General features: G+C 43.3%; 1 protein-coding gene across 3 annotated transcripts in view; it reads left to right on the top strand.

The window, feature by feature from the left end:
- Positions 1-12,767, top strand: part of DOCK2 (dedicator of cytokinesis 2) — a 355,728-nt gene that overhangs the window by 14,120 nt on the left and 328,841 nt on the right. For 2 of the 3 annotated variants that reach the window (XM_036423738.2, XM_036423737.2), the window contains exons 2-5: positions 635-718; positions 10,634-10,674; positions 11,808-11,863; positions 12,325-12,421. In XM_036423738.2, coding sequence (XP_036279631.1) covers positions 635-718; positions 10,634-10,674; positions 11,808-11,863; positions 12,325-12,421 — 278 coding nt within the window. The remainder of the gene's footprint in view (positions 1-634; positions 719-10,633; positions 10,675-11,807; positions 11,864-12,324; positions 12,422-12,767) is intronic. The other variant, XM_036423739.2, reaches the window with a different exon arrangement.

Below are 12,767 nucleotides of genomic sequence, written 5' to 3'. Positions count from 1 at the left end.
TAATGATTTTTTACTTAAAGACTGTTTTGTTTAATATTAGTATACCCACCACAGCTCTCCTTTATTTTATGTGTGGAACTTAAAAATTATTTCACTTTCACTCTATTTTTGTTTTTGGATGAAAAGTGAATCTTTTGCAGCCCTAGCCAGTTTGGCTCAGTGGATAGATTTTTGGCTTGAGGACTAAAGGGTCCTCTTATCATATTCCATCTACAGTAATTTTATTTATGCTCTCAAGTGTCTTCTTCCTTCCTCAAGGCTTTTGCCCATGACGTTCCCTCTCCCTGAAATGCCATTTCCCTTGTTGTCTCCATAGCCAAACTCACAAGGTTGCTGTGAGGATGAGATGAGAAGTTGTGCTGAGCACATGCTAGGCATATTTAGTAAGAGGTCAACCCACAGGAGAGGGTGCAAACACCCTCCTTGTCACTCAGACCGTGGTGCTAACGAGTGGAGGCCTGTAGGAGCCAGGCTGGGCCTGAGCTGACTCCTGGGAGTAGGCAGTGGGTTGGTTTTGTTTAGACCAGGTGGTCTGCCTGGGCATCAGATAAACTCGGGCAGGGAGAGCCGGAAGAAGCAGAGGTTCTCAGTACCTAGAGGTTTCACCAGGTTGTGTCTCTCTTCCATTTGACAGCCATATACAACTTCCAAGGGAGCAGAGCCCCCCAGCTCTCCCTGCAGATCGGCGACATGGTGCGCATACAGGAGACCTGCGGAGGTGAGTCCCTGTCCCTCGGAGGCCAGGCCCCGTGGCTGATGGTGTTGGGATGCCCCAGCACATGCTGCCCAGCACCTCTGGCCCTCTGTTGGAACATGCAGCTTTGTAAAATTCATTTTGCTAATGTTAATAATTAGAATGTATTGAAAATAACACGTGTTTATTTTAGGAATTTGTGTTTAGAAGCAAAGGCCTGATTGGGTAGTTTGATGGGGTGGTTTCGGCCTGTGACACTTTCTAGATACAATTCTTTATTAGTATTGATCCCATTACAAAGGAAAATCCACACAATTGGGGTTCCAAAGGCCCAGTAAATGATGCCCCTGATTCCGGAGTGCTGCTGTGCACAACGGTGTGGTTTGGGCTTTGCACCCGGTCCCAGGAGCAGTGCTTATCCCTTCATCCAGCTGGGAGCCCTGACTTTTCTTCACACAGAGCTACATCCTCTTATGGAGCCAAGTGTCTAGTGGGCTGTGGCCACCCATGGTGGTGGTAGGGGGTCTTTGTAGAATGCACAAAGGCAAATGGTTTTGCATGCATGAGTTGGGCCACTAGAACTCGATATGTATCACCTACGTCACTGATAAAATTGGTAATGGGAACATGGCTTGGGTCTAAGAGCTAAATGAGCTTGCTCATGTGTGGCCCACTGTCAGGCAGGCTCTCCCAGGTGCATCACCCCTGGGCTGCTTATAATCCTACTTTATGGAGGGCATAGAGTGTGCTCTTCCTGTGGCCAGGCAGAGCAAGAAAGACTGGGCTGAGCACTCTGCCCCTGTCCTCAGTTAATGCCCCAAGAGAGGCCCTCCTCCTACCCTGGGTGGGAGTGAGGAGCAGGTAGAAGAAGGTATGCTACTGGTAAGGGGAAACAGAGAGCCAGGAGAAGGTAGGTGTTGCTTACAGAACTAGCTGCTTTGGGTTCTTCCCACATTGTGGTGAAGGCCCTGTGGTAGGTTCTGTGTAGCACATTAGTTCAGTTACTCCTCAGGGGAACAGGTAGCATCGCCAATGTTGGATTAGCTACACCCAACATGCAAGACAGCTCTTCAGGTTGTTGCAGGGGTGCACATGCATACACACACACACACATACACACACACACACACACAGACACATGTACACACAGACTCAGACACACAAAAGGCAAACAAACAGAAAATATTTTTTATTTTTTGGGGGAGGGAGGATTTCAATATTTCAAAACACCTTAAAGGAGTCATCATGGAGAAAATGAGAAATTGGTTCACCTTCTTTACCTTTATCCTGTGTTTTAGAATTAGTGTTATTTTGGGTTGTATATGAGAGGATTCCATGTACTTTTCAGTGTCCAGGTCTCAAAAGATCCCAGTCTGACATTAGAACCTTTTATACACAGAATAACTGAAACGGGGAGGTGGGTGTATGGGAGTTTGAGAAGGGAGGGAGGAAGAGGGAATGCTTTCCTAAAGACTCAGGTCTGTGATTCCCGACACCCCACCTCCTTTCTTATAAACTTAGCTCTGCCCAGTGGGTGTCTCTGCAAACTCTGAGTGTCTACCAAGGGTAAAGAATGAAATTAAAAACAGCAAGATAGCTCTCCTCCATGTCTTTTAGGTGCCACTCAAGGCAACTGTTAGAGACAGGCACGAACCTCACATTTTCAGGTGAGGACCCAAGGGTCAGGGAGGAGAGATGACTGGCCTAGGGTTGCACAGTGAGCCAGTGGCCATTGTCTCCACCCCATTCCCTTAACCCACACTCTTTCTTTGACTAAGCCATGCCTCCCAAGGCAGAGAGAAAGCCTCCGTAATCAGGCTTTCTGTCTTACATTTTGAAATTAAGGCAAGTATTTTACTCTTCACGCACTTTCCTTGAAGAAATCTTGGGGGCAGTGCACACACCACACAGGCTGCTAGTAGCCAGTCTTCCATGACTTCGACGGGGGGTGAAGCTGGCCTTTGCAAAGCCTAGAATTGCTGACTCAAGCCACTTTCATTTGTCTTTGGGATTTAAGTCCTTGCTTCTAGCCTCTTTGGTACTGGTTTTTACTTTTAATTCTATTTTATTAGTCTTATTTTGATGTATCCTTGTGGTAAGCAGCCCTGATACATTTCTAATAAGATCTGGGCATATTTATTTAGTAAGTGATTGTCAATTCATGAGAAGTTTGAAAGTATAATGCTCAGAATTCTGTTAGAATGATCCTACATGTCTGAGGACTCACACCCCCACACTGGTATAAATTCCATACAGAATTTATGGAATTCTAAGGTCCCCCTAAGGGCCTTAGGCAGCTGAGCGCTCAGAGATCAGGCCTGGTGACGTCTGCTTTGCAGATGGGGTGTTCCGCCTATGACTCTGATTGAAAAACGGTTCCTCTGCAAATATTACAAAAAGTGAAAACCACAGTGTTTGTCAAAAATTAGTCAAAACGTTGTACCCAGAAAGAACTTGGGTGTGGCCGTAAAACCCTCTTATAGAAACCCACTGTCGACACAAGAAATGTCTAAGCTGGTAGAGAATTTTTATAAGAGTTTATTTGAGCCAATCTAACCATATATGCCCAGAGCAAGATCTCAAATGCTCTAGAGAAAAACAGTTTTGCAATTTCTTTTCTGCATTTAAATTTAAGATGTTGGGAGGACAAAAGGAAGATTGCATGGAGGTGGGAGAAAGCAAGCTGATGATGGAGTTAACATGATCATGTGCTTTCTTGAAGCTGGTTATAGCTTATTACAAAGGTGTGTTAACCTAGATGCACAGATACAATAAACGGGGCTTGCTTAAGGCAACTGTAAACCTTTTACTAAACAATGACATGCCTGGGATGTGGCTAGTCACCATGACTTGCCCAGATAAAAATTTATGATCGCATATAGCCCCCTTCTTTGTACACACTACTTGAAAAATAAAATTGAACCAATTGAGAGATAAGTGAAAAATTTAAAATATGAGAATTGCAAAGCTGTGAAAAGGAAATAGTGGTGAACATTGGGTCCAGATGAATCCATTTATAAATATTAGTATTAAAAGGCATAATGTTTATGGCTACCAAAAAGAATGTAATTGTCAGGAAACTGGACAATTAAAAACAACTAATGAAATCATGAAGTAGGGAGCCCAACCAGTGTGACTCTGTGGTTGAGCATCGGCCTATGAACCAGGAGGTCACGGTTTGATTCTGATCAGAGCACAGGCCCAGGCTGCAGCTTGATCCCCAGTGGGAGTCATGCAGGAATCAACCCATCAATGATTCTCTCTCATCATAGATGTTTTTATTTCTCTCTCCCACTCCCTGTCTTTCAGAAATCAAATAAAATGTATTTTTAAAAAATTATGAAATAGGGAGAGCAATGAAAGAGAGTAGATTAATTCCATGATATCACTTTTATAACAGAGTTGGTTTTAATTAGAAATAAAACATGTAGCTAAAAAAAAGCCATAACTACTCCAATCTTTTAGTGCTTTTCATTAATATTTTCATTTTAGAGGATTTTTTTGAAATCTTTCTTTGTGAAGAGGAAACATTTAATTGAAGTTTCAATAATTACTTCAATTTCACTTCTTTTTCTCCTGTTAAATACAAATAAGATTAAGTTTGAGATTTGTATATACATAGTATCTTTACTCTATGCTGATTTTTATGAGAGCATTTAAAATAATATTTCATCTATTTACCCATCTGTCATTTTGTGTATTAAATATAAATGGAAGTCAACTGGAATGGTATTAACAGTGTTTTTCTTTTTCTGGGTAATGAAATCCAGGATGATTCTTTTAGCTTTTATATTTCTACTCTGCTTCTTAGTTTAAATGCTTTATAATAGCACCTGTCAATTTTAGACAAAAATAATATAGTCTTGATGATTCAAAACACATATCTCCAGATATTAGCAAAGATTAATTTTAGGTGATAGGAATGTGAATAACTGGTTTTTCTAATTGCATTTTTTTGTACTTTTCAATTGTTTGAAAATCTCTGCTTCCTACACCCCTCCTCCCCACCAAAAGTGGACAGAGCATGGGCTTTTGAATCAGAAAGTTATTCTCTGCTCCACTACCCACCAGCTGAGTGACCCTAGGTAGGTAAGCTTCCATTTTCTCACTTGTGAAATAGGTTATTACCACCTTGCTCCTGGGCTTGTTATGAGGAAAAATGAGAGAATGTAGAGAAGCTGGCCAGCTCCATGCCTGAGTCTGAGGTGCTTTGTTGGTAATTCCTTCTCCTCCCCCATTATAGAGAGTGACACTGGAACTTCACAGTGTGGCCAGGGAACCATGAAGCTAGCCCTCTCCTTGCCTGGGGTGGGTGAAACTAGCCCTGCTCTCTTGAGTAAGAGATTTACTCAGTCAGGTAGATGAGGAAGACAAAACCTGCCCTGGAACCTTAGACAAGAATGAATTTTCTTTCTCTAGAGCTCAAGCATTTGGGCTAACTTTTTATTATGAAGATAATATTTTGTTGTCATAATAAACTAAACATTTCAGAAAGATACCTATTGCTGAGCTTTAGACACCCTAATGCTTATTTCTTTGTCTACATTCCATTCTCAGACTGCCTCTTCTTCCCAGAGGCAGCATAAACATTCTGTGTCCTGACTTTAAATGTGGAAACACCTGTACGCATTTATTGGGCAGTCAGAACTCCTTATGGGGATAAACATAAAAAGCAATGCCTTTCCCCCGAGTCACTTCCTTCAGTCGCGCTTGGTTGACATCTTTCCTGACACTTATTGGGATCTCAGAAGAAGACTTCATTTCCATATCCGGTGAAATGTTCCTTCCTTCTTCGCCTTCCCAGCTTCCACTAGCCTGTCCCCTGCACCCATCACCATGTAGCTGGGGAATGAGATGCCAGCCACCCCCAACATCTCTGAGTGAATTTCCTGGACTGCACCTCCACGCTTGGATTGGGTTTGAGCTGAACCATGCCCTCCTAGGGTGACCACATCTGCCACCTCCAAAGATCTATCTGTCTCTCTGTCTCTGTCTCTCTTCTGATTGCATAGATTGTGGTAGTGGGATGTTCTTTGGGGGTAGTCCAGCTTGTTCAGACTCTTCCTTATAAGCCCTTCTGAGGAAATGTCTGCTCTATCCTCAGCTATTTGCTACCCGAGTCTCTTTCTGGGAAAACAGAGAAAGTCCCATACTGATGCATACACTATCCTAGCCACGTGTCTAAGATCACACAGACAATAAGTTGTAGAACTTGATTCTAATCCAGGCTTCGGTTCCAGAACTCACCCTCTTAACACATTGCAGACCAGTAGTTTTATTGCTAGCTTTAGCCAGTGGCCAGATAAGTTTCTATTGAATGAGTACAAAAAACGTTTTACATCAATGTTAAAGGTACGCTTTAAAGTTAAATACCCGTCGCATTTTGAAGTTATTTATTACATATTCTTATAAGTTAATATCATTTTAAAGTATGATAGTTTATAAAACACTGTGTCATAGGAAGCGAGAATTCTTGTGATCTGTCCGCAATGTGTTTTAATTACTGATAGGTACTAGCTTCTATTTGATCTTAGTATTATTAGATATCTCAATCATACAGGAAAGTCAAATACACCCAGCCACTTACCACTTTAGGAAAACAAATATTAACGTTTCCCACGTTTACTTCAGATATTTTTTTCAGAAACAAAAATTTTAGAGGCAGTTGAAACTCCTTCTTTATCCTTCCCTTATTCCATCATTGTGTTTTTGTCCACACTATGGGTAACACTTCCTGAAATTGAGATGTTTTCTTTCTTTCTAAGGTTCTATACCTTCGCCAGACATGTTTACCTTCATAATCCTGTTTTTTAAAAATAGTTTTTGCAACAACTCTATGGATAGCTGTTCTTTTCCCCATTTTACAGATGGAAATGTTGTAAGTGCTTGGAATGGCACCTGGTGTCTGACCCATGGGGTCAAACCAAATCCTGGTTGAGCAACCGAGGTACTTGATTTCTGGATAAAAAAAGAATTCAGAGCCAAGACCCAAACTCGCTAGAGAAAATTTTTTTGAGCAAGCAGAGAGAAAGTACATTGGAAGAGAAATTTCAAGCTGGGGTTGGGGGGTGGATGAGATGGGGAAAGGCAGGGAGGGGACTATGATTCCTTTTTAAACCCTGGGAGAGGAATTAACTGCTTTCTTCTTCAAACTGACCTATCAGGGGATGTTCTGTTTTCTGTTCCTGCATAGAAGTTAGCGGGGGCTTTCCTCCATCCCCTCACCCCCTTGTTCTTTACAGGTGGGGGTCCGCCACATGACCAACCACATGCCAAAAGAGTAAAGGTCAGGGGATCCCACCTGCATGACTGGAGGCATTCTAGGGTGCAGAGGAATCCCAAGGGCCAGGTCTTGAAGTGAACATTTCCAATATCTGCTCTGCCAGTTCTTTTTCATCACTAGGTGTCCAGGGTGTTCTGCCCTCCTGACCTCCTGTGCCTGGCCCTTCGTCCTTGCTCTGCTCATGTCTGTCTAACTGCCTACCACAGAAACACTGAGGCTTAGGTGACAACCGAACGTCATGCTGCCGGGAGGTGAAAGAGAGAGGACTGGGTCTCTAGGCTGTGACTCCTTTTTGGTGTGCTAGGATATTTTTAATCTCTCCTCCCTCTCCCCACCACCTGCAACTAACTCCTAGGTGACTAGAGAATTTAGGTACATTCCATTTTGCTATTTGGGTTATGAGAAGAGCAGACAATTGGAGTATTTTGGCACTTTGTAATTGTCCAGAAAAATGGTTAAAAAAAAATCCTGTTTCTCATCTTCCCCCACAATGCACTTCTTGATTTTCCATTTAGGAAAAGAAGTGCAATTACACGGGCAGGATTAGCACAAAAGCTCTTGCTATTACGTATTTAACCGGAAAGAAAGATGAGCCCCGGGGCAAGTCCTAGGGTAGAGTAAGAGCTGTGTTATACTGAGCCTGCTTTTGCTCAAGGTCTGTTGTCAAGGATTTGGCTGTGCATGTGCCTACTATTGGTATCTGCCTAGTCAGGTTACTGGAGTACAGCTGTGACTTCAGAAGGTCACAGAGGTCAGTGATCCAGCAGGGTGGAGATGTCAGCGTAAGTCCTGAGAACATCCCTGAAGTAGTTGATGCACTCTTGTCACCTAGCAGGGGAAGATGGTTGTAAGCCCTTCTCGCCAAGTATCACTGGGATTTATTTCTGAAGGCACCTAGCCCCATGTGGTACATGGCAGGTGGACAATCAGTGATGGTTGAACTTGCATCTGGGAGCCAGAATATGTCTCTAGAGATAAAAGTCAATAGATTCGATGCTCAGGAGTGAGCCGAAGTTCTGAGAATCAGGAAACCTACAAGTGTGCACAAGTAACTGAGTCTCAAGGGTCAGAGCAGGCAAAGTCCCTGGAATGGAGCCCCGGAGACAGAGATGCAGATGTGGGCATGAGCTTTGGGCAGGGACTCTTTGTCCCTTGATTGTTTTCCTGCTTTCTGGTGGATTTTGGTGGCCTTGGCCATCAAGCAGATTCAGGTCATTGCAACCAAGTGACCCTTATCCGTATTTATACTCAAAGAGACAGTTATCTGTATTTATGCTCATCTCACAGGGGACATTGTGGCAGAACAGCTTGGCACGCTGGCTTTGAAGCCATGCAGACATGCTGTTGAACCCTGGTTGGTTGAGAGATTTGACCCAGTACATCAATTAACTTGAATCTCTACTTCTTTACCTATAGAATGGGAATGTTAATACTTAGCCCACAATAGTGATATGAGGACTAAATGAGAAAATGCATGTACAACACTTAGCATACAGCTTTACATGAATTAAATGATCAATAAATGGTAGCGAGTGATATTACAGAAATACTCTTACATGAAGTTGGTGGGATGGGGAAGAACTGTTATTGTGCAATGCTTTGGAGTGTCCTCTCTGGAGTCAGATACTTGGGTTTAAATCTTAGTTGCGTCACTCACCAGCTGGGTGACCATGAGCAAGATGCTTAGTCTCTCTGTGCCTCTCTGTTTTCACTTGTAGAATTGAGACAGTAATCGTCCTGACTTTCTAGGATTGTTGTGAAGATTAATTTATAATTAAAAACAAAACAAAACAAAAAGCTTGACCATAGTTGCTTGCACACAGCAAGCACTCAGAAAGGATAAGTACTGTCATTAATGGCTAATTATTACCAATAATTATGGAGAAATTAAAGAGTAGAGTGAAAATAGAATGTCATGCTGTGTAGAGGGTAAGATTTTCACCACCGGAAGTAATCAGCTGGAAAGTAGCTTGGTGGGAATGTGGTTTTGGGGATTCGGGTGCTGAGAGGATAAAGATCTTAGGCAATCACCATTCTCCTTCCTACATTAAACAGGAAGCATGGCGTGATGGCTGCTTATGTTCAAATTCTGCCACTGCCACTAGCTGTGTGACCCTGGGCAAGTTACTTAACTTCTCTGTGCCTCAGGTAGACCACTCTTCTGCAAAAATGGGGTGATTATTACAGTTCCTATCTCATATTGTTGTTATGAAGATTAAAAGGCTTCGTATTCAAAGAGTGCTTAGAATGGCACTTGATTCCAAACCTCAGAATCTTTCGCTCCAACCTCTATTCCTTTCTTTTTGCTTTCCTTCTCTCTTTCCTTTTACCCTTCTTCTTTCTTTCTTCCTCTCAAAATATGAGCCACTGTGGGTCCCAGTTGCTTTGGAACTTGCTTTAAGCCCTGCCCCTCAAACTGTGTCATGATGGGAGGAGTGACTTTGCATTGTAAGTTGTTTGTTCTGGGACCTGCTCTTCAGGACCTGCTCTTCTCTGTGGAGAACATATTTCAGCTACAATATGTCAGCCTGGGAATGAAGGTTTGCTAATGAGGCTTCCAACAGACACCTTACATTTACGGGGATGACAAATGCCACTACTTGGCTGTGCTTGACTCATTTCAAAGGCCGGTGGGTGGGCTCATCACAGTCATCAGTACTTGCTACGCCAAAGTTCATTTTTGTCTCAGGCCTGGGGGCAACTTGGATTTGTGTTAATTGTATCATTTGCTATTTCTGCAAAAAGAAGAATCTTTTAAAAGTCTTTTTACCAATCCCTGAACTTGCCTGTTTTGTAATGACTAACTTTTTGCATATCATATTTAGATGTCAGTTGCTGCCGTTAGAACTGGGATATTATTTTAGGACTAGAAGCCCGATGCAGAAAGATTTGTGCTAGAATGGGCTTTCCTTTCCCTGGCTGCCGACACTGCCTTTCCACTCCAGGCCCAGTCCCTTTCCGCTCAGGCCCCGGGAGCCAACTCTTTCAACTCAGGAGTTCCCATGCTGCCCTGAGAAACTGGGGGTGGAGCAGAATGCCTACTTCCCGCCCACCCTCATCACTCGGAGCCTGTGTGTGCAAACCAACTGCCATCTTTGTTGGGTTTATTTGCATACCACTCCTGATTGGCTGGTGGTGTAGAGGAGGTATGGTCAATTTTACATGTTTGTCTATTATTAGGTAAGATGTTTGCCAAACTCCCTTAGCTTTTCCATGTCCTTGAGGCAGAGGCTGAAACATGCACATGGACACAGGACCCAGCAGGTGATGGAGATAAGGGAGGGGCTGGGTGGCTGCTGGTGAGCTGGAGGCACCTGCTTTGTCTCAGGGACCAGCTGCTCCTCCCAGCCAGCCAGCTGTGGCCAAGGGAGGGTACTGGCCAACCCTGCTGGAACATTCTGTTTTTTTCAAAAGAAGAAGGAGATGTGCTTTTATGTGGAATTCCTGTATCTATAGATGCTTTCTGGAGATGTTGGCAACCCAGAGGCTTCCAGACTTGGTTTGTATCTAAGTTCCAATGCAGTTTGCAGGAGTTTCTTTGCTAGTTGAAAACAAACAAACAAACAAACATGTACACCCCTACAAAATAACAAAAATACCAGCAACAGACCTGTGAGAATAAATGAGAGACCTGTTTCTTTGTTTTCTCTTTGCAGACTGGTATAGGGGATACCTCATAAAGCACAAAATGTTACAGGTAAGATGAATTTGTTCTGATTTGGGACAATACTGGGTATCTTGACATGCTGTTCCTTAACAAACAGGTTCTACCCCTCCCTCCTTGGGTCCAGTGCTTTCCCACCTCTCAGTTTGGTACTCCTGAGCCTCAACTTCCCCTTCCACTCATTCTTCAAGGCCAACCTCTAGAGCTCTCTTCTCCCTGAAACTTTTCCCAATATGCCAGTCATATCTGATTTCTCCCTTCCTTGAGCCCCCATGATACTATGCATTTTTTTTTAATTTTGAAATTTATCTTCTTCTGCTTTTTTGTAGCGTGGTTTGGGCATTTATAATTTTCTCATTTATGTATCACCATGACAGAGAAGAGTCAGGGCCAGCCCTTGCCCTCGGGGAGTTCCCTTGTTCCAACCTCACATTACAGCATATTCGTCTGCCCCGGAGAGCAGGTGCCCGCTTTGCTCCTCTGCTCACCTCCATGTCTAGTGGTGGCAGATGCCCCTCCTGTGCCTATGGGTTGAATTTAGGAAGGAATTTCCGAGTAATTGATAAACATTTATTACCTGAGCCAAGCTTTTGGAGGAAGGAAATAATAATAGATGCTTCTTCCTTCCTTTCTGACTGTGGTGTGTTAGGAGGCATGATACTACTTTGCTCTCTAATGGACAATCAAATAAATCCAGGGAGAAAAAGATCTCAAATCAAACGAGTCCACTTGCAGCTAGAGCTCAGGACCTGACCTTCCAACTGCTCACGACTGTGCAGGGTGACTGGGCACAGAGGCCAGGCAGATGCCTTGTCTCTCTTAGAGTGAGTCCTTCAAGTAATCCTGTCTGGCCTGTGTGATACGTTGAGAGTCCATGTATCACATGGGGCTGGAGCATCCTTTGAAATCTAGGGCTATTGTGGGGTTTAGAAGAATGGATGGAGAACTGGAGGCGACCTGGACCTAAATGGGTGGATTTATAATCCAGCCCTTGCTCTGCGGATGCTGGGGTTATTCCTTGAAAGTTTGAGAATTTTTTCAGTAATGGCTTTTGGAAAAGCCATGAGGACCTGGGGTCAGTTATTTCTGTGGGGATGTGTCATTCTGTTATACTTTATGTTTTGGTATGTATATTATGCTATATTATCTTATCTTTTTTCCAACAGGGCATTTTTCCCAAGTCCTTTATCCACATCAAGGAAGTGACCATTGAAAAAAGAAGGTACCTGTCATTCTTCACTAGGCTTGGCCTTCAGTGGCTTAGGGGGTACCTCTGCCCTGTCTGCTTTGAAAGCATGACCTGGTGGATGTGATCCCTCTTTTTCGTGCCTGTGTTTATTTGTGTGGCTCCATAATCCAAATGGACTCATGCTCAGATCTGATTCTGAGTGGGTATCAGTAAGTTTGGAGAATCAAACTTTTCATTGGCAACTGCCTTTGAGCTGTACTAATTAAATTAACCGTGAATAATGAGCTTGAAGGGCCCACCCCAGTGAAGGAGGACATTAACAGGGAAGCCTCTTGCATTTGCATAATGTAATTGGTGTGGCTGTTGGAGGCAGTTTAGTCTCCTGACAGCAAGGACCCCCTCGGCAACTGCAGCTTAATGCAAATGGGCCAGCACTTTGTCTTGTTAGCACCTGGGTCCCAATTTCACACTACTTTCTCTTCTACCTTAAATAGAAATATTGAGAACATCATTCCTGCAGAAATTCCTCTGGCACAAGAAGTGACAACAACACTTTGGGAGTGGGGCAGCATCTGGAAACAGCTCTACGTGGTGAGACTCTAAACCCCGGAAGGGAGCTTCTTGTAGTTTTTGGTTGAAATTTGGATTTTTAGCATTGAACAGGGCAAGGTGGCTTTACTGAAGTGGAAGGACACAGGGTATGAGGACATCAAGGCCCAGAGAGGTTCCATGACTTTCTCAAGGACACACAGCCAGTTAGTGACAGAGCCATAAGAAATGGGGGTCTGGTGTGATCCTTTTTAAAATTAATGCAAACATTTTCAAACTTGAATATTTTAAAGAATCACCTTGAGAGCTGTTACAATATAAAGCTTACTTCAAGGGGGCTCTGCGGTTTTAATAAACTCAGGGGATTTTGATTTCCTGGTCTGCTTAC

This window comes from Pipistrellus kuhlii, unplaced genomic scaffold (assembly GCF_014108245.1).
Source record: "Pipistrellus kuhlii isolate mPipKuh1 unplaced genomic scaffold, mPipKuh1.p scaffold_m20_p_8, whole genome shotgun sequence".
NCBI lineage: Eukaryota > Metazoa > Chordata > Mammalia > Chiroptera > Vespertilionidae > Pipistrellus > Pipistrellus kuhlii.
Note: the sequence above shows the minus strand (reverse complement) of the source record. Positions and strands in the feature narration are given on the sequence as shown.